General features: G+C 40.5%; 1 protein-coding gene across 9 annotated transcripts in view; it reads left to right on the top strand.

Moving 5' to 3' along the window:
* Positions 1 to 20,375, top strand: part of CCDC30 (coiled-coil domain containing 30) — a 188,876-nt gene that overhangs the window by 49,255 nt on the left and 119,246 nt on the right. Inside the window, exon 1 of one of the 9 annotated variants that reach the window (XM_017541776.2) lies at positions 18,070 to 18,186. The exons of the other annotated variants lie outside the window; for them this stretch is intronic. Coding sequence (XP_017397265.1) covers positions 18,070 to 18,186 — 117 coding nt within the window. Of the gene's footprint in view, positions 1 to 18,069; positions 18,187 to 20,375 lie in introns of those variants that run through there. 9 annotated transcript variants of the gene reach the window in all.

Below are 20,375 nucleotides of genomic sequence, written 5' to 3'. Positions count from 1 at the left end.
ATGGAGTCTCATTCTGTCACCCAGGCTGGAGTGCAATGGCACCATCTCAGCTCACTGCAACTTTTGCCTCCCAGGTTCAAGTGATTCTCCTGCCTCAGTCTCCTGAGCTCCCAGGTTTAAGTGATTCCCCTTCCTCAGCCTCCTGAGTAGCTGGGATTATAGGTGTGCACCACCATACCTGGCTAATTTTTTATATTTTTGGTAGAGACTGGGTTTCACCATGTTGGCTAGGCTGGTCTCAAACTCCTGACCTCAAGTGATCCACCCACCTCGGCCTCATTTGCCCATTTCTTATGTGGATTACTGGCTTCAGGATGGAGACCTTGGGGGAACAAGACCAGGAAAGCATGCAGTTTTAGGGCTTGATAAGCTGGCGTAGCTGAAGGCAAAGACAGAACCTCAAAATTAAGCATGCAATTTTATAGTGGATTTTGGATCCCAAAAGGAGGGAAGTACTTTGAGAGAAGACAGTGTAGTGCTTCTACCATGTATTTCATTGCAAGGCAACCCAAAGCCAATCAGCCCATTTTGTAATCAGCCGATTCCCCATGGGAGTCTTATCCCTTAATTGGGGGTGAGGATGTTTCCATATCTTCCAGATGGCCAAGAGCATGCTTCTCTGATCCAGATGTGCAAAGAGTTAACTATCCCTCTGTAACTACTAATAGAAATCCCTTAATATATATTTTTTACCTAGTTATTACACAAAGCTCTCTCATAATGTGAAGTAATTTGACACCCCCAAAACTTAAAACCATCAGATAACACAATGCAAAACAGAACAGCAACTTTGATTTTGAGAAAGCTCTAGTTGCTTTTAATTCCTGTGGTTTCATGAGGAAAACAGATGTTTTTTTGTTTGTTTTTATTTTTTCCCCCAAAACAGGGTCTGTGGTGCCACCTCTTTTTTTTTGCAAGGAGTTCCAGACTATCAGAAGTTATCATAGGGCCTCTTATGTGTACATTAAGAGTGGCAAGACAAAAAAAATGGTGAAAAATAATTCAGTCAACTGAGAAGAAAAAACACTTTTTCCAAAAAACAAGACCCAAGAAGAGAAAAGCATAAAGGCTTTTTAAATGTACCTATTGCTTGGATATTGACTTTTAATTAAGCTGAGCACTCTTTTTTTTTTGAGATGAAGTCTCACTCTGTCACCAGACTGGAGTGCAGTGGTACAATCTCAGCTCACGGCAACCTCTGGTTCTCAGGTTCAAGCAATTCTTCTGCCTCAGCCTCCCGAGTAGCTAGGACTACAGGCATGTACCACCATGCCCAGCTCAGTTTTGTATTTTTAGTAGAGATAGGGTTTCACCATGTTGGCCAGGATGGTCTTGATCTCTTGACCTCGTGATCCGCCCACCTCAGCTTCCCAAAGTGCTGGGATTACAGGCATGAGCCACCGCGCCAGAAAATCCCTTGTTACTTAACTTTAGCCACACCAAGCAGTTAAGTTTTTCAGCTTTTGAACTTTACAAAAAGTAACCTCACAGGTGAAGCCAACAAGCATTAATTAGGTTATGACTTAGCTGGGATTATATTTTCAAAGGGGTGGTAAGCAGCTTTTGAAACCGTCATTGTAAAATTGTGCCTGAGACAGTGAAAGAGTTCTGACCCAACCAACTCCATCTTGCTTCCAGCCCCAAAGCTGTCCTTGCCCATCCCTGGGCATAGGCTGAACCAACTCTGGATGGAACCTGGTTTACAGTTTATAGTCTAAAACAAAAATAATAACCATCCCTCTTGCCTGGGGAACAGAGCAAGAAACTAGCCACAAGATTAGAAACCATGGCTTAAGAGTCATGCAGCTGGAGGCTACAAGATTTTGACTCTCCCTAAACTACTGTCAAGGTCAGTGCTTAAGATATTTTGCAAATCCTGCCCTTGATGGATCCACTGGCACCACCCAGATCCATATCTGATTTTGTGACCCCCACCCAGGAACTGACTTAGCACTAGAAGACAGCCACCATTTTATAATGGTGGAGACTAAAAGTATTGCCATGTGGTTACAGGCCATGTTCCCAATGACATACAACAAGTTGGAGGCCTGTAGCAAAGTTTGTTACTGAACTTTTTGTTGCGCTGGCTTGATCACCTGGTTTATGAGGTCCTGGGCCTGCATCCTAATCTAAGGTACCCTTTCTTTTGACAGAACCTTACAGAAAGACACACAAAGCACACTAGATTGGCTGCAGCTTAAGACCACAAATCCTCTTTCATTAATTAAAACTTTACAGACAATATAAACAATGATTCTTATTATTCCTTTTGCCAGTTTGCACAGGGAGAGAGAAGCCAAAAGCCCAACTGATTCAAAGCAAACAAACAAACACTTTTACCCTTTGCTAACATGTCAAGCTTCTGGGTTCCCTTCCCCCAAGCTCAACTCTAAGCCAAGCATTTTGAGGTTTAGGGAAATTAACTTTTCCCAGCTTGGAGGAACATTATAAACCATGAAAGAAGGAAGAAAAAATACCATAGAAAAGTCTGAGGGTTTGTGTTGTGTAAGTGGCGGAGCTGACGATGTGGATGATGGGCAGGAAGGACCAGGGCCTCCTCTACCCTTTCTAGAAGTCTAGAAGTTGCATTTGAGGGTTTCAGTTAGGGTTATCCAGAAGTACTGCTTCTCTTTCTGTTGGGAATGATGGTTCCCCTATCTCTTCACTTTCCCTAATTTCTCTTTTCCTTTTGACCTGCCATAGGAGACATATTGCTCATCTCAGAAATTCTCTGCTATCTGCAGAGCTGCCTGTTTTTCAGCCATGATTGGGATTTGGCTTAGGAACAGCATAACATCCCATTGTGATGTTTTTTGTCCTCTGTATCAGAGTGAATAACTCTCTAGACTTAATGTTCTATGGTTTAAAATCAATTATATTTTATTTTTTAAGTGAATATACCAAAATTCATCTACACTAATATTGTACATCCTTCAGTATAATAGTTTTCTTGGGGTGCTTTAGTCATGTTTGCCACATTCACTGGATAAAACTATTTTTAAATTTCTCTTTACAAACTGACTGCATAGTTACATAAGACAAATAGTTTGTCTTACAGAATGAAACTTCCCCAAATTGTTACACAAGTAAATTTTCAAATTTGTCTCTGAATAAATGTTAACTGTTCCCCCTAAAATCAACCTTTCTCAGAAAGATTATTACTTATTATCTGGTGTGTGTGTGTGTGTGTGTGTGTGTGTGTGTGTATTCACCATTTCAGAGGTAATTTTAAACATGGATTTCCAACATACTTTGTTTGCATTATTTTTCAAAATAACTACTTTGAAGGGTGTAAATCTGACCAGGAAGGTTACCTGAAAATAAATACATGTGTTTCTAGTAAAACGTCTTGCAAGTATAAGGATTTGGGTTAGTACATAATGTCCTCTGACCACCTCAGTACTCGGTGTACACCCCTACTACAGAGCTGATAACTTTACAGGGTAATTTATCTGCGTGCATATCTATGCTTTCCCACTGTGACATTCTACTGTGACAGGACCACAGGGCTATTTGTAACACAGAAAGATATGATCAAGCAAGTTTAGTTTAGATGTTGGAGCACACTTTGGAACCAGTCTGCCTGGGTTTACATCCTGGCTCTTATCAATTACATTGTGACCTTGAACAAATTACTTAACACTCTGTCCTTAACTTCTTTATCTGTAAAATGAGAAAAATAATGTCCCTAGGACTCAGTAAAGTATGAAGGCATATTTTGTACTCAATAATTGTTGAAGGAATTAATGAGTAAATATACAAACAAATCAATAAGAAGAATGGTGATTTTAAATATTTAACAGGATAACATTTTCTTTAGAATTATTGAAGGAAACTATTGTACACATGTAACACTATAGTTTTTAAAAGGTAAAGTTTTTCAAACAAAACATAAAGAAAACCAGACTGAATCTCTTACATAAATCTCACTAACCTCCCATTCTTCCTTCTCATATTCTAGGAAAAGATTAATGATGTTGAATATTCCCCCTTCCTGTGGTATCTGGGAATCTGGGAAGGACAGTAGTTTGTGTGTGTGTGTGTGTGTGTGTGTGTGTGTGTGTGTGTGTGTGTAAGTTTCACTCTTGTTGCCCAGGCTGGAGTGCAATGGTGTGATCTCATCTCACCACAACCTCCGCCTCCTGGGTTCAAGCGGTTCTCCTGCCTCAGCCTCCAGAGTAGCTGGGATTACAGGCATGTGCCACCATGCCCGGCTAATTTCGTATTTTTAGTAGATGGTTTCTGCATTTGGTCAGGCTGGTCTCCAACTCTGGACCTCAGGTAATCCACTCACCTCGGCCTCCCAAAGTGCTGGGATTACAGGCATGAGCCACAGTGCCTGGCCGAGTAGTTGTGTTTTCTGATCTATTCATCTCATCTCCTCTACCCCTTTCCTTCCTTCCTTCCTTCTTTCTTTCCTTCCTTTTTTCCCTCCCTCCCTTCCTCTCTCTTTTCTTCCTTCCCTCCTCCCTCCCTCCCTCTCTCCTTCGCTCTCTCACTACTTTTCTTTTCTTCTTTTCTACCAACAGAATTTAGCTCTTGTCGCCCAGGCTGCAACCTCCACCTCAACAATGGATCAGCCTCCCGAGCAGCTGGGATTACAGGCCTTCACCTCCACACCCAGCTAATTTTTATATTTTTAATAGAGATGGGCTGATCTCTACTAACCAGCGGGTCTTGAACTCCTGACCTCAGGTGATCCATCAGCCTTGGCCTCCCAAAGTACTGGGATTACAGGCGTGAGCTACCACACCCAGCCTCCTCTACTCTCTCTAGTGACAATGTAGTCTAGAACAAATCAATTGGAACATAGAAGGGTTTGATAACTCTGATAAGTTGTCTTCCAAAAGAGAGATATTATTCCAAAGACTACCTGTGTCAGAATGGCTTAAGCTCTTTGACTTCTTTTGTTTTTCATGGTGACCATGATTGTGGCCCACACCTTGCTCTGTCATTCATATATCTGTGTGAAGGAGTCTGATATGAGAAGCAGGCCCCAAGATGAATACAGAATTGCAAGAGTTATCTGTGACGAATAAAGGAAAGGAGCAGACATGGCCAGCAGAAGCCTTCAGATCACAATGCAGGTCTGACATCCTTTAAAAGAGAGGGAGAAAGAAGGAAGATTGGTTGGATAGGAAGAGCCTCAGACCATAGTGTCGCTCTAAGAAAGTCTCTGTCAGCTCAACAGAGAGTTTTAGAACATTGATAACCTGTAGAGAAATTACACATTGGGCAGAATTGGGCAGGCCTTAATATCCCCAACATGCTCAGTAATTCACTGGAGGCTGCCTGGAAAGAGTGGCAAGTACTTTCTTGAAGGGAGATATCAGTGGTGTTCCTCCACATGGCTCTCTGTATCGTAGAACTCTTGATCTTGGAGAAGATTGTTGGAAAATATCTGGTTAATCCACCTCCCTCTGTGACAAATGTTATCTGTGACATTCTGGATAAATGAGTATCTGTTTTATTTTAAAAGATGTTCAGAAAAGATCACACGGTTTTCCTTAATATTTAACATTAAGTATCAGAATTGTGTGTGTGTGTGTCTAATCTCAATCTTCTAAGCTGTGTTGTAAACCGGTTTTTTTTCCCTTGTCATCAAGACTGAAGTTTGTGTAGATTTCTAAAATTAGAAAATAAAGCTTTATATTGACTCTAATGATCCTTTCACTTACTTCATTCCACATAAAGAAAGCTGGATTGGACTAACGAAGGACACTGCAAATAAATATTTCTTCTCTTTAAAGATTTTAGCAAGTAGAAATCTTTAAAACTGGAAAAGGGTCTCAGTGAATAGTAGTCAGTTAGAGTTAAATGACCTTCTAAAGTCATTTCCTAAAGAAAGATGTGGTAACTAAATAGATTTTGCTTTCCAAGCTCTCTCTTAATCTTTCATGAAGAAAAACCCTCAAGATTCATTGATTGTGTTAGGCAGCTAGATGATGGTGATAGCAAAAACTATTTAACTAAAGAACCATTCTCAGCAGAGGAATTCAGTGAACTGAGTGCTGTAGGTGGCAGGTAAGGAGTAACAGCCCATTCCCATGAACTTGTTTCCAGACCTTGACCAAGTAACATGCTATTGCTGACATGAGTTTTTTCCTTCAGTCATTCCTTCCTTATCTCTGACTACAGTAGTCCCCCCTTATTCTCAGTTTTGCTTTCCACAGTTTCAGCTACCTGCAGTCAACCAAAGACTGAAAATATTAAATGCAAAATTCCAGGAATAAGTAATTCATAAGTTTTAAGTTGTGAACCATTCTGAGTACCATGATGAAACCTTACACTGTCCTGCTGGGATGGGAATCATCCCTTCAACCAGTGTAGTCACACTGTCCACTCATTAGTCATGGGCATTAGTTAGCCTGCTCCTGACATCAAACCATGGACATCATCATGGCTGAGTGATCCAAGATCACTCAAAGCAGTTGATCCTACTTTTCATGTATCATCAGAAGGTCAATAGTAGTCTAATGCCATGTCATAATGCCTAAGTCATTCACCTTCGCCTCATTATTTAGGCATTGTACCATTTCACATCATCTCAAGAAGGACAAGTACAGTACAGTGAGATATTTAGAGAGGCAGAGACCACATTCACATAACTTTTATTACAGTATATTTTGTATTAGTTATTGCTGCTAATCTCTTACTATGCCTAATGTACAAATTAAACTTTATCTTAGTTGTATAAAACAGTACATTTGGCTCTTCATTTCTGTAGGTTCCACATCTCCCAATTCAACCAACCATGAATTGAAAATATTAAAATAAAAAATAACAATACGACAATAAGATAATATAAAATTTAAAATATGGAACAGCTGGGCGTGGTGGCTCACTCCCAGCACTTTGGGAGGCTGAGGTAGGTGGATCACTTGAGCCCAGCAGTTTGAGACCAGCCTGGGCAATATAATGAGACTCTATCTCTTAATTTATTTTTAAAAATTTAAAAAATAGCATAACAACTATATACATACCTTTTACATTGTATTGGGCATTGTAAGTAATCTAGAGATGACTTAAAGTGTATGAAAGGATGTGTGTAGGTTATATGCAAAATACTGTACCATTTTATATGAGGGACTTGAGCATCCATGGATTTTGGTGTCTTCAGTGGTCTTGGAACCAATCTCCCTCAGATACCAAGGGAGGACTGTATATAGAGGGTTTGGTACCACTGGAAGTTTCAGATGTCCACTGGAGGTTTTGGAACATATCTTCCAAAGATTAGGGGGACTACTGTACTTTATTTTCTGTTTCTTACAAAAAGGAAGTAAAAGGGTGGTAATAGTGTTTGGATTTGTGTTCCCACCCAAATTTCATGTCGAATTGTAATCCCCAATGTTGAAGGAGTGGCCTGTTGGGAGGTGATGGGATCATGGAGGCAGACCTTCCTCCTTGCTGTTCTTGTAATAGTGAGTGAGTTCTCATGACATCTGGCTGTTTAAGTGTGTAGCACGTCACCCTTTCTCTCTTCCTGTGGCTCTGGCCATGTAACACATGCCTCCTTCCTCTTCCCTTTTTGCCATCATTGTAAGCTTCCGGAGGCCTCCCCAGCCATACTTCCTGTACAGCCTGAGGAACTGTGAGTCAATTAGGCCTCTTTTCTTTATAAATTGCCCAGTCTCAGGTAGTTTTTTAATATTATTATAAATGCAAAAATGAGCTAACATAGATGATATACTGGTTAACTTTATATGTCACCTTGACTGAGGTTTGGAATGGCCAGATATCCAATTGACATTATTTTTTGGCTGGTCATGATGACTCACACCTGTAATCCTAGCACTTTGGAAGGCCAAGGCTGGTGGATCGCTTGAGTCCAGGAGTTTGAGACCATCCTAGGTGACATGGCAAAACCCCACCTCTGCAAAAAATACAAAAAATTAGCCAGGTGTGATGGCACATACCTGTAGTTCCAACTACTCAGGAGGCTGAGATGGGAGGATTGCTTGAGCGGGGAGACATAGGTTGCAGTGAGCTGTGATCACACAAATGCACTTCAGCCTGAGCAACAGACTGAGATCCTGTATCAAAAAAACTTAAGCAAAAACAAAAACACATTATTTCTGGGTGGATCTGTAAGGTTTTTCCAGAAGAGATTAGCATTTGAATCTATAGACAGAGTAAAGCAGATTGCCCTATCCAATGAGGGCCGGAATAGAAAAAAAAGGCAGAAGAAGGGAGAATATGCTTTTCCTTTTTTCCTTCCTTCTTTCCTTTCTTCCCTCCCTCTATCCCTTCTTTCTCTTTCTTTCTTCCCCTCCCTCCCTCCCTCCTTCTCTCTCTCTCTCTTTCTTTCTTTCTTTCTCTAAGTTCTGGGGTACACGTGCAGAATGTGCAGGTTTGTTACATAGGTATAAACATGCCATGGTGGTTTGCCGCACCCATCAACCCTTTATCTATGTTAGGTATTTCTCCTAATGCTATCCATCCCCTAGCCATCCACCCGCCGATAGGCCCCAGTGTGTGATGTTCTCCTCCCTGTGTCCATGTGTTCTCATTGTTCAACTCCCACTTACAAGTGAGAACATGTGATGTTTAGTTTTCTGTTCTTGTCACAGTTTGCTGACAATGATGGCTTCCAGCTTCATCCATGAACTCATCCTTTTTTATGGCTGCATAGTATTCCATGGTGTATATGTACCACATTTTCTTTATCCAGTCTTTCATTGATGGGCATTTGGGTTGGTTCCAAGTATTTGTTATTGTGAACAGAGCCGCAATAAACATACATGTATCTTTATAATAGAATGATTTATAACCCTTTGAGTATATACTCAGTAATGGGATTGCTGGGTCAAATGGTGTTTCTATTTCTAGATCCTTGAGGAATTGCCACACTGTCTTCCACAATGGTTGAACTAATTTGCATTCCCACCAACAGTGTAAAAGCATTCTTATTTCTCCATATCCTCTCCAGCATCTGTTGTTTACTTTTTAATGATTACCATTCTAACTGGCATGAGATGGTATCTCATTGTGGTTTTGATTTACATTTCTCTAATGACCAATGATGATGAGCTTTTTTTCATATATTTGTTGGCTGCATAAATATCTTCTTTTGAGAGGTGTCTATTCACATCCTTCACCCAGTTTTTGATGGAGTTGTTTGTTTTGTTCTTGTAAATGTATTTTAGTTCTTTGTAGATTCTGGATATTAGCCCTTTGTCGGATGGGTAGATTGCAAAAATTTATTGGCCTGAAATTTTGTTGTTGTTGTTGTGTCTCTTCTCGATTTGGGTATCAGGATGCTACCAGCCTCATAAAATGAATTAGGGAGGATTCCATCTTTTTCTGTTGTTTGGAATAGTTTCAGAAGGAATTGGTACCTGCTTTTCTTTGTACCTCTGGTAGAATTCAGCTGTGAATCCGTCTAGTCCTGGAGTTTTTTTGGTTGGTAGGCTATTAATTGCTGCCTCAATTTCAGAGCTTGTTATTGGTCCATTAGGGATTTGACTTCTTCCTTGTTTAGTCTTGGGAGAGTGTATGTGTCCAGGAACTTATCCATTTCTTCTAGATTTTCTAGTTCATTGGCACTGAGGTGTTTATAGTATTCTCTGATAGGAGTTTGTATTTCTGTGGGATCAGTGGTGATATCCCCTTTATTATTTCTTATTGCATCTACTTTATTCTTCTGTCTTTTCTTCTTTATTAATCTGGTTAGTGGTCTATTTTGTTGATCTTTTCAAAAAGACTGCTCTTGGATTCATTGATTTTTTTGAAGGGTGTTTTGTGTCTTTGTCTCCTTCAGTTCTGCCCTGTTGTTAGCTATTTCTTGTCTTCTGCTAGCTTTTGAATTTGTTTGCTCTTGTTTATCTAGTTCTTTTATTGTGATGTTAGGGTGTCGATTTTAGATCTTTCCTGGTTTCTCTTGTGGGCATTTAGTGCTATAAATTTCTCTCTATACACTGCTTTAAATGTGTCCCAGAGATTCTGGTATGTTGTCTCTTTGTTCTCATTGGTTTCAAAGGACATCTTTATTTCTGCCTTCATTTTGTTATTTTCCCAGTCGTCATTCAGGAACGGGTTGTTCAGTTTTCATGTAGTTGTGCAGTTTTGAGTGAGTTTCTTAATCCTGAGTTGTAATTTGATTGCACTATTGTCTGAGAGACTGTCTGTTATGATTTGCATTCTTTTGCATTTGCTGAGGACTGTTTTATTTCCAATTATGTGGTCAATTTTAGAATAAGTGTGATGTGGTGCTGAGAAGAATGTATATTCTGTTGATTTGGGATGGAGAGTTCTGAAGATGTCTATTAGGTCCACTTGGTCCAGAGCTGAGTTCAAGTCCTGGATTTCCTTGTTAATTTTCTGTCTCATTGATCTAATATTGACAGTGGGGTGTTAAAGTCTCCCACTATTATTGTGTGGGAGTCTAAGTCTCTTTGTAGGTCTCTAAGAACTTGTTTTATGAATCTGGGTGTTTCTGTATTGGGTGCATATATATTTAGGATAGTTAGCTCTTCTTGTTGCATTGATCCCTTTACCATTATGTAATATGCTCTTCTTTGTCTCTTTTGATCTTTGTTGGTTTATCGTCCGTTTTATCAGAGACTAGGATTGCAACCCCTGCTTTTTNTTTGGCTTTCCATTTGCTTGGTAAATTTTCCTCCATCCCTTTATTTTAAGCCTATTTATGTCTTTGCATGTGAGATGGGTCTTCTGAATACAGCATACCGATGGGTCTTGACTCTTTATCCAATTTGCCAGTCTGTGTCTCTTAATTGGGGCATTTAGCCTGTTTACACTTAAGGTTAATATTGTTATGTGTGAATTTGATGCTGCCATTATGATGCTAGCTGGTTATTTGGCCCGTTAGTTGATGCAGTTTCTTTATAGCATCGATGGTCTTTACAATTTGGCATGTTTTTGCAGTGGCTGGTACCAGTTGTTTCTTTCCATGTTTAGTGCTTCTTTCAGGAGCTCTTGTAAGGCAGGCCTGGTGGTAACAAAATCTCTCAGCATTGCTTGTCTGTAAAGGATTTTATTTCTCCTATACTTATAAAGCTTAGTTTGGCTGGATATGAAATTCTGGGTTGAAAATTCTTTTCTTTAACAATGCTGAATATTGGCCTGCACCCTCTTCTGGCTTGTAGGGTTTCTGCTGAGAAATCTGCTGTTATTGTGATGGGCTTCCCTTTGTGGGTAACCCAACCTTTCTCTCTGGCTGCCCTTAACATTTTTTCTTCATTTCAAACATTGGTGAATCTGACGATTATGTGTCTTGGGATTGCTCTTCTCAAAGAGTATCTTTGTGGAGTTCTCTGTATTTCCTGGATTTGAATGTTGGCCTATCTTGCTAGGTTAGGGAAGTTTCCCTGGATAATATCCTGAAGAGTGTTTTTCCAACTTTGTTCCATGCTCCCCATCACTTTCAGGTACACCAATCAAACATAGATGTGGTCTTTTCACATAGTCCCATGTTTCCTGGATTCTTTGTTCATTTCTTTTCCTCTTTTTTCCCTAATCTTGTCTTTTCACTTTACTTCGTTGAGTTGATCTTCAATCTCTGATATCCTTTCTTCTGCCTGATCGATTCAGCTATTAATACTTGTGTATGCTTCATGAAATACTTGTGCTGTGTTTTTCAGCTCCATCAGGTCATTTATGTTCTTTAGGCTGGATATTCTAGTTATCAATTTGTCTAACCTTTTTTCAAGGTTCTTAGCTTCCTTGTATTGAGTTAGGACATGCTCCTTTAGCTTGGAGGAGTTTGTTATTACCCACCTTCTGAAGCCTACTTCTGTCAGGTTGTCACACTCATTCTCCATCCAGTTTTGTTCCCTTGCTGGCGAAGTGTTGTAATCCTTTGGAGGAGAAGAGGCATTCAGGTTTTGGGAATTTTCAGCCTTTTTGTGCTGGTTTCTCCCCATCTTTGTGGATTTATCTACATTTGGTCTTTGAAGTTGGTGACTTTCAGATGGGGTCTCTGAATCGACGTCCTTTTTATTGACATAGATACTATTCCTTTCTGTTTGTTAGTTTTACTTCTAACAGTCAGGCCTCTCTGCTGCAGGTCTGCTGGAGGTTCACTCCAGACCCTTTTTGCCTAGGTATCATTGGTAGAGGCTGCAGAACAGCAGAGATTGCTGCCTATTTCTTACTCTGGAAGCTTCGTCCCAGAGGGGTGCCCACCAGATGCCAGCCAGAGCTTTCTTGTATGAGATGTCTGTTGGCCCCTACTGGGAAGTGTTTCCCAGTCAGGATACACAGGGGTCAGGGACCCACTTGAGGAGGCAGCCTGTCCTTTATCAGAGCTTGAATGCTGTCCTTACAGATCCACTGCTCTCTTCAGAGCTGCCAGATAGGGATGTTTAAATCTGCTGAAGCTGTGCCTACAACTACCCTTTCCCTCAGGTGCTCTGTCCAAGGGAGGTGGGGTTTTATCTGTAAGTCCCTGACTGGGGCTGCTGTCTTTTTTTTTCAGAGATGCCCTGTTCAGGGAGAATGCAATCTAGAGAGGCAGTCTGGCTGCAGAGGGCTTGCTGAGCTGCATGGGCTCCACCCAGTTTGAACTTCCCAGTGGCTTTGTTTACACTGTGAGTGTTAAACTCAAGCCTCAGCAATGGTAGATGCCCCTCCCCCCACCAAGTTTGAGCCTCCCAGGTGGAGCTCAGACTGTTGTGCTGGCTGAGAGAATTTCAAGCCAGTGGATCTTAGCTTGCTCAGCTCCATGGTGGTGGGTCCCGCTGAGCCAGACCACTTGGCTCCCTGGCTTCAGCCCCCTTTCCAGGGGAATAAACAGTTCTGTCTCGCAGGTGTTCCAGGCACCACTGGGGTATGAAAACAAAAACAAAAACTCCCACAGGTAGCTTGGTGTCTGCTCAAATGGCTGCCTAGTTTTGCGTTGGGATCCCAGGGCCCCAGTGGTGTAGGCACTGGAAGGAATCTCCTGGTCTGTGGAAGGTCTCCCGGTCTCCTGAAGACCACGGGAAAAGTGCAGTATCTGGGCTAGAGTGCATGATAGTCCCTAATGGCTTCCCTCAGCTAGGAGAGGGAGTTCCCCAACCCATTGTGCTTCCTGGGTGAGGCAACGCCCCATCCTGCTTTGGCTCGCCCTCCTCAGGCTGCACCCACTGTCCAGCCAGTCCCAGTGAGATGAACCAGGTACCTCAGCTGGAAATGCAGAAATCACCTGCCTTCTGCATCAATCTTGCTGGGAGCTGCAGATCAGAGCTGTTTCTGTTCAGCCATCGTGTCCTCCCTAGAATATGCTCCCTCTGCCAGAGTGCCTGAGGTGGTACATAAGTCTTGCCCTGCCCTCAGACTAGAAAACAAGCAAAAATCACACACACACACACACACACACACACACACACACACACACAGAGAGAGAGAGAGAGAGAGAGAGAGAGAAAGAGACAGATTTTACATATATATTATATATACATTATGTATGTATATATTTAATCTTCTTTTGGTTCTGTTTCTCCAAAGAACCCTGTCAAATACAGATGGAAACTAATATGTGAGTCTCCCTCTACAGTGTTGTAATGACTCTCCAGGGGTTTGACATAACTTTGTTTTTTTCTTTTGAGACTGAGTCTCACTCTGTCACCCAGGCTGGAGTGCAGTGGCACGATCTCGGCTCACTGCAACCTTCACCTTCCAGGTTCAAACGATTCTCCTATCTCAGCCTCCTGAGTAGCTGGGATTACAGGCACCTGCCACCACACCTGGCTAATTTTTTGTATTTTTAGTAGAGACATGGTTTCACTGTGTTAGCCAGGATGGTCTCAATCTCCTGACCTCATGATCTGCCCACCTCAGCCTCCCAAAGTGCTGGGATTACAGGCATGAGCCACCATGCCTGGACAACATAACTTATTTTAACAGAAATTCTGAGAGGGTAGGTATTGTTTACCCTGATTTACAGATGAGAAAACCAAGATCACAGATTTGTGAATGTAAAAATCAAGATTTCAAATCTCAACCTGACTACAAGCCCTATGTTTTAGCCGGGCGCAGTGGCTCATGCCTGTAATCCTAATACTTTGGGAGGCCAAGGTGGGAGGATTGCTTGAGCTTAGGAGGTTGAGACCAACCTGGGCAACGTGGCGAGACCCTGTCTCTTAAAAAACAAAAAACAAACAAAAAGACCTATGTTTTTGCCATCGTGGTGTTCAAACTGTGTTCCAGGGATCTTTGATGTTCCATAGATAGAAAGCTCTGGGTCTTCTACCTTCACATGAGTCAGAGAAATCTCCACTGCGGGGAACTCTGTAAAGGGTTTCTCCATAAGAATTATTCTGAAAATAAAGGGGAGAGCAGATTTCTGTGGCTCAAAAAGGAAAAATAATTTAGGAAATCGTTCTCTTATATCAAGCACTTTTCTCAAGGTGTGACTGTGTTCCTCACCCATTTTTCTGTGGAGACAGACTTATCACTAAATAGACCATCTTAGTGCTGTTAGTATGCATGTTCTCAGAGAACATGCTTAAAATAGAAGAAATGCTAGGTATCTGGTAGGAAAAATAATAGCCACAATATATTGAGCATCTATCATGTGTCATGATCTGTACTAGGTGTCTGACAAACATAATCTAATTTAATCCCAATAATAGCCCTCCTCAAAGTAAGCAGGAGTATTCCCATTTGATAATTGTGAGAACTTAAGGGAACTTGATCACAGTAGTAGTTGCAGCCAGGAGCTGATCCAGGTTCATTTGCCCCCAGAGCTCATTTTCTACACCATAACAACTCTTGTGGTGACTTACAGAGGAGATTCATATAGGGGACTTATTATAACTCACGGGGGCTGCAGCATGCCCAGTGATGAGCACATAAACCGCCTCCACTTACAGGTGACGACCAGGCAGTAGTTTATTTTCTACAGTGCCTGCATTCATCATTTCATTTGATTGTGCCTGTGAGAGGGCACAGCACAATGCGAGCACATAGTGGGACAACAATAAAATTTGTTGAGGAAGCACGGTTTAGTTCAGAGCAGCAGGGGATCCCCACCTTTCAGAGAGTAGAACATTGAAAGTGGAAAATTCTGAGCTGTTACACCATCTCAAGAGTCGTTGGTGGCTACCCATCCTAAGTCATTAGTCCTCTTTGTTTACTGCTGTCTGGCAGGTCAGGTAGGCTCCCTCAGCTACCCAGAGATCTCGGTATCCCATTGCTCATCTCTCACATTATTTGCTGTTCCTTTCTTGTGTTTTTCTGGTTTAAACTTTGGTTACTGGGCTCATTAAGTACATAAATTTCCTAAAGGCATAACTATATTCAATGTGCCACAAATTATGGTAAATTTTAAATATATATTCTTTGGGAAAGCATCTTTTAAAAATTACAGCATCAAAATGCATGACATTCTTACACTAGGAAAGGACAAAGAAAATGAAGGGAGTTTCATATTTAAGAGTTGAGACGTTTCTTCTACTTTGTACTGAAGCATCTCAGGTGGCATAAGGGTGGGGATAAAGAAATGTTTGCCTTGAGTGTTGAATGCATCAGCATGTCATGTGTGAATTTGAAAAAATATTCACCAGTGCAGATGGTGGCTGATGTGAGAAGGTACTCTGGGAAAAAAAATACATATTCTTCTCCATATCCTTGTGTGGTGCTACTAAGCTGACATGATTCTTGATTACATCTTTTGTTCATACCACTGGACAGGAGGAATTGTAAAAGTTACACTAAAATTTTAGTATCCACTTTTCTAGTAGCATTCCCCATTCTGTCCAACTCATCAGCTTGGGATTGTTATTTTTGTTTTATTAACATTAAACATAAGAAAGGTAAATTAGTAGTTTGATTAATTCAAAATGATCAGGACTCTGTGGTATATTTTTCTAATACTTGATCCCTTTGACTCAGCTACCAAACAACAGCAAAGGCTCAAATCCATAATAAAGCAAATCTCTAAAGGATCCAAGACAGGAAGTGGAACTTGTAACTAGGAAGCGATTTCAGGGCTGTTACCTCAGAGGAAGATGCTTAAGATACGCAGTTTTTTTTTTCCCCCAGTATTTTTTAGATTGACGTTTTGTATCTGGTGATTTATTTGGATTAAGACTTCCATTTTAGAACCTGGATTATCAGTAACATAGGAAGATAGAAGAGAAACCAGTACAAAAAATCAAGGGACAAAGTACAAGATTTGAATGAGGTAAGAAAAAATGGATAATTTTCAGTTACATTTTCTAATACAGGTAAGACAGACACCAGGAGGATGCTCAAGAATGACTGAAAATAGGCAAAAGGAGAAAGCACACATCCAGGAATATATATCCTATGATTGTGACCAGTGGTTACAGAAAACCTTGCCAGGAGTAGTCAATCAGTAAGGAGCCCATTACAAATTTATTTAGCATAAACTAGTGTGTTGAAGTTATAAGGATGATTTAAAGGTATTGCCTTACCAATGAATGAATGTAAAAATTCGGAACAATTCAATAATAATATAAACTGTCACGGAGCATTTTCTATGAGCGAGGAGCCCACATGTGTCCCGGCATCATTATCCTTATTTTTAATATGAGGAACTAAGGCTAAGAAAAGTGAGGTAACTAGCAGGGGATCCCACTGTTGGAAACCAGTAGAACAGGACTGGGAGGGCTGTTTCTACATACCATTCTGCATTTCCCAAGTTACAGAGTATAGATGTGCCAATTTCAGCTGCTTCCTGACTGGCCAAACCAAATGTGCAATTAGTTCATTTGACAGGTGTGCTTTTACGATGAAGAGGGGTCAGCTGAGCACGGTGGCTCATGCCTGTAATCCGAGCACTTTGGGAGGCCGAGGTGGGTGGATCACTTGAGCCTAGGAGTTTTAGAGAAGGCTGGGCAACACAGCAAAACCCTATTACCACTATATATATATATGCCTTGAAAGTTGAAAGTGAGCTATTACCATTCAGGAAGTTGTTTTCTTCTTGTAGTTCTAATTTAGCGATTTCATGTTATCATTTTAAAATAAAGTATAACTGTGTGTGTGTGTGTGTGTGTGTGTGTGTGTGTGTGTGTGTATATATATATATATATATAAAACTTTTAAAAAATGTAAAAAATAAACAATGGTGAGGAGTCCACTGCTTGATGATAGTGTGATCATCAAAGAAATTGGCTGTTTTCCACCGCATGTTCTCACTCATAGGCGGGTGTTGAACGATGAGAGCACATGGACACAGGGAGGGGAGCACTACACACTGGGGTCAGTTGGGGGGAAATAGGGGAGGGACGGTGGGGGGTGGGGAGCTGGGGGGGGATAGCATGGGGAGAAATGCCAGATGTAGGTGATGGGGAGGAAGGCAGCAAATCACACTGCCATGTGTGTTCCTATGCAACAATTTTGCATGTTCTTCACATGTACCCCAAAACCTAAAATACAATAAAATAAATAAATGGGAAAAAAATAAAAAAGAAATTGGCTGTTTTCGTTGTGTTCCTAAATTGCATTTTTATCTCAATTTATCTCCTAATAGGTTTTTGTACATAAGAAAAAAATTCTCTCTGGCAAGGCTGAATAGGGTAGATATTAAAAGTAAGGGATTTAAGTTAGACTTGAGTTAGAATCCCAGTGCTGACTGTGTGAAGTTGGACAAATTATGTAACACATCTGAGCCTCACATGTTTCCCCTGTAAAAATAATGTAGTAATAGTTCCAATCTCATAGGGATCCTGGAAAAACAAAATGAAGTGATGCATATAACGTACTTACCGTAGTGTCTGACATGTGGTCAGTCCTCAATATAAAGTAGCTGTTATCATTATGATTCCAATTTTTATTATTTTCAAATAATTTGGAAAGATTTCAATAATGCCTTTTATTTGATAGGTGATTAAATTTTATAAAATACTTTCAAAATCACATTTCATTCCTACTGTGATGGCTATAATGTAGGTAGAACAAGTGTTACTACATTTTACCATTGTGTAAATTAAGACTTGGAGAGAAAAACATATCTTATGAGCTATAAACTAGTTTTCCTAGGTTCATAAGTCCCCTAGATGATTTTATTGTTGAGTTAGAAAGTTATTATCGGAATGTGTTGCAAACACTGCTATTATATATAAAATTAATTATGTAAAATGCTTTTTACAGATCTTGAAAATGAGCCAAGAAAAAAATGAAATATTTGAAAGTAAGTGGTCAAAAGAGAGACAGAGAGAGAAGCAGTTGGCATTTGGTCTTGACACTGCCGAGAAGGCCTTGAAAGTTGAAAGTGAGGTATTACCATTCAGGAAGTTGTCTTCTTCTTCTTGTAGTTCTAATTTAGGGATTTCATGTTATCATTTTAAAATAAAGTATAACTGTGTATCTCAGTTTGGGCTGCCATAGCCAAATACCACAGACTAAGTGGCTCAAACAACAGAACTTTATTTTCTCACAGGAGAATGGGAAGTCCAAGATCAAGGTGCCAGCCAAGTCAGTTCCTGGTGAGGGTTCTCCTCCTGGCTTGCAGATGGCCACCTTCTTGCTGTGTCCTCACAAGACAAAGTGAGCAAGCTCTGGTGTCTCTTCCTCTTCCTATAAAGGCACTAACCCTATTGCATTAAGGCCCCACCCTTATATCCTCATTTGACCTTTATCACTTCCTTATCAACCTTATCTATCTCCAAATACATTCATATTGGGGATTAGGGCTTCAACAATACGGATAGGGAGGGAGAGCACAATCTAGTCTATAACACTATAGAATATGTGTTTCTATAATAATAATGGGGTAGCTCTGTTGTTTCTCCAAGCTGAGTGCCAGCACTAATCAAAGCGTACTTTAATTAGCAGATGTTTGATTGTTACAGTGTTCATAGAGTCATGGACTTATCTCTTGTTTTAACCTCTTGTCCTGCCATCATGGAAAGATCTATCAGGAGACGTAATCAGCCTATATTTTGAAGAGTGACCTGGATGTGAGTTCATGGAAGTCTAAATCAATAATTTAGAGGACAGTGACACTCAATCAGTTTGTAGTTTGCAGTGCCCCTAATCTCATCCTAATGACCTACAGGAATTTTCAGTGACATGAGATAGGAAATCGATGTCATTTATCCTCTTCCTGTGGTTTTGGGAGGCCACCGCCTACCTTCTTGCCTTTTTGTCTAAGTCTTTCTAATCAGCGTTTACCTCCCACATTGACCTCAAGGCTTTGGGAAAATACCAAGTAGCTCCTCTCCTAAAGAGAATTTTTATAGCCTATTCCCTTCATTGAGCACCACAGACTGACTCTCAACCCAAATTCTTTCACCAACCAATCAGTGAACATCCTATGTCATCAATGTAAAAATCTGATAAAAATCTGCATTTAGCCAAAGTGTTTCCTCTCGTGGATATATACACACACATATATATTGTATGTATGTGTATATATATGTATATGTGTATATATATGTATATGTGTACATATATAGTATGTGTGTATATATATACACATATAAATCAAGCTGGGCATGGTGGCTCACACCTGTAATCCCAGCACTTTGGGAGGCTGAGGCAAGGGGATCACTAGGAGTTTGAGACCAGCTTGAGCAACATAGCATTGTCTCCACAGACAAAAAATTAAAATGTTAGCCAGGTGTGGTGTTGCATGCCTATGATCCCAGGTACTCAGGAGGCAGAGGTGGGAGGATCGTTTGAGCCCAGGAAGTCAAGGCTGCAGTGAGCTGTGATTACATCACTGCACCCCAACCTGGGTGACAGAGTGAGACCCTGTCTCAAAACAGAAAAAAAAGAGAAAGAGAAAAAACATGAGAGGATTAAAGAAAACCTTGGTACAAACAGATGGAGAAACATTCCATGCTCATGGTTAGGAAGAATCAATATCGTGAAAATGATCATACTGCCCAAAGTAATTTATAGATTCAACACTATCCCCATCAAGCTACCAATGACTTTCTTCACAGAACTGGAAAAAAACACCTTAAACTTCATATGGAAGCAAAAGAGAACCCACATAGCCAAGTCAATTCTAAGCAAAAAGAACAAAGATGGAGGCATCACACTACCTGACTTCAAACTATATTACAAGGCTACAGTAATCAAAACAGCATGGTACTGGTACCAAAATAGAGATATAGACCAATGAAACAGAACAGAGACCTCGGAGGCAACACCACACATCTACAACCATCTGATATTTGACAGACCTCACAAAAACAAGCAATGGGGAAAGGATTCCCTGTTTAATAAATGGTGTTGGGAAAACTGGCTAGCAGTGTGCAGAAAGCAGAAAGTGGACCCCTTCCTGTCACCTTATACTAAAATTAACTCCAGACGGATTAAAGACTTAAACATAAGACTTAACACCATAAAAACTCTAGAAAAAAACTTAGGCAAAACCATTGAGGACATAGGCATAGGCAAGGACTTCATGACTAAAACACCAAAAGCATTGGCAACAAAAGCCAAAATAGACAAAT

The sequence above is a fragment of the Cebus imitator genome, unplaced genomic scaffold (assembly GCF_001604975.1).
Source record: "Cebus imitator isolate Cc_AM_T3 unplaced genomic scaffold, Cebus_imitator-1.0 Scaffold136, whole genome shotgun sequence".
Lineage (NCBI taxonomy): Eukaryota > Metazoa > Chordata > Mammalia > Primates > Cebidae > Cebus > Cebus imitator.
The sequence above is the reverse complement of the archived record's forward strand: the minus strand, read 5'-3'. Positions and strand labels throughout refer to the sequence as shown.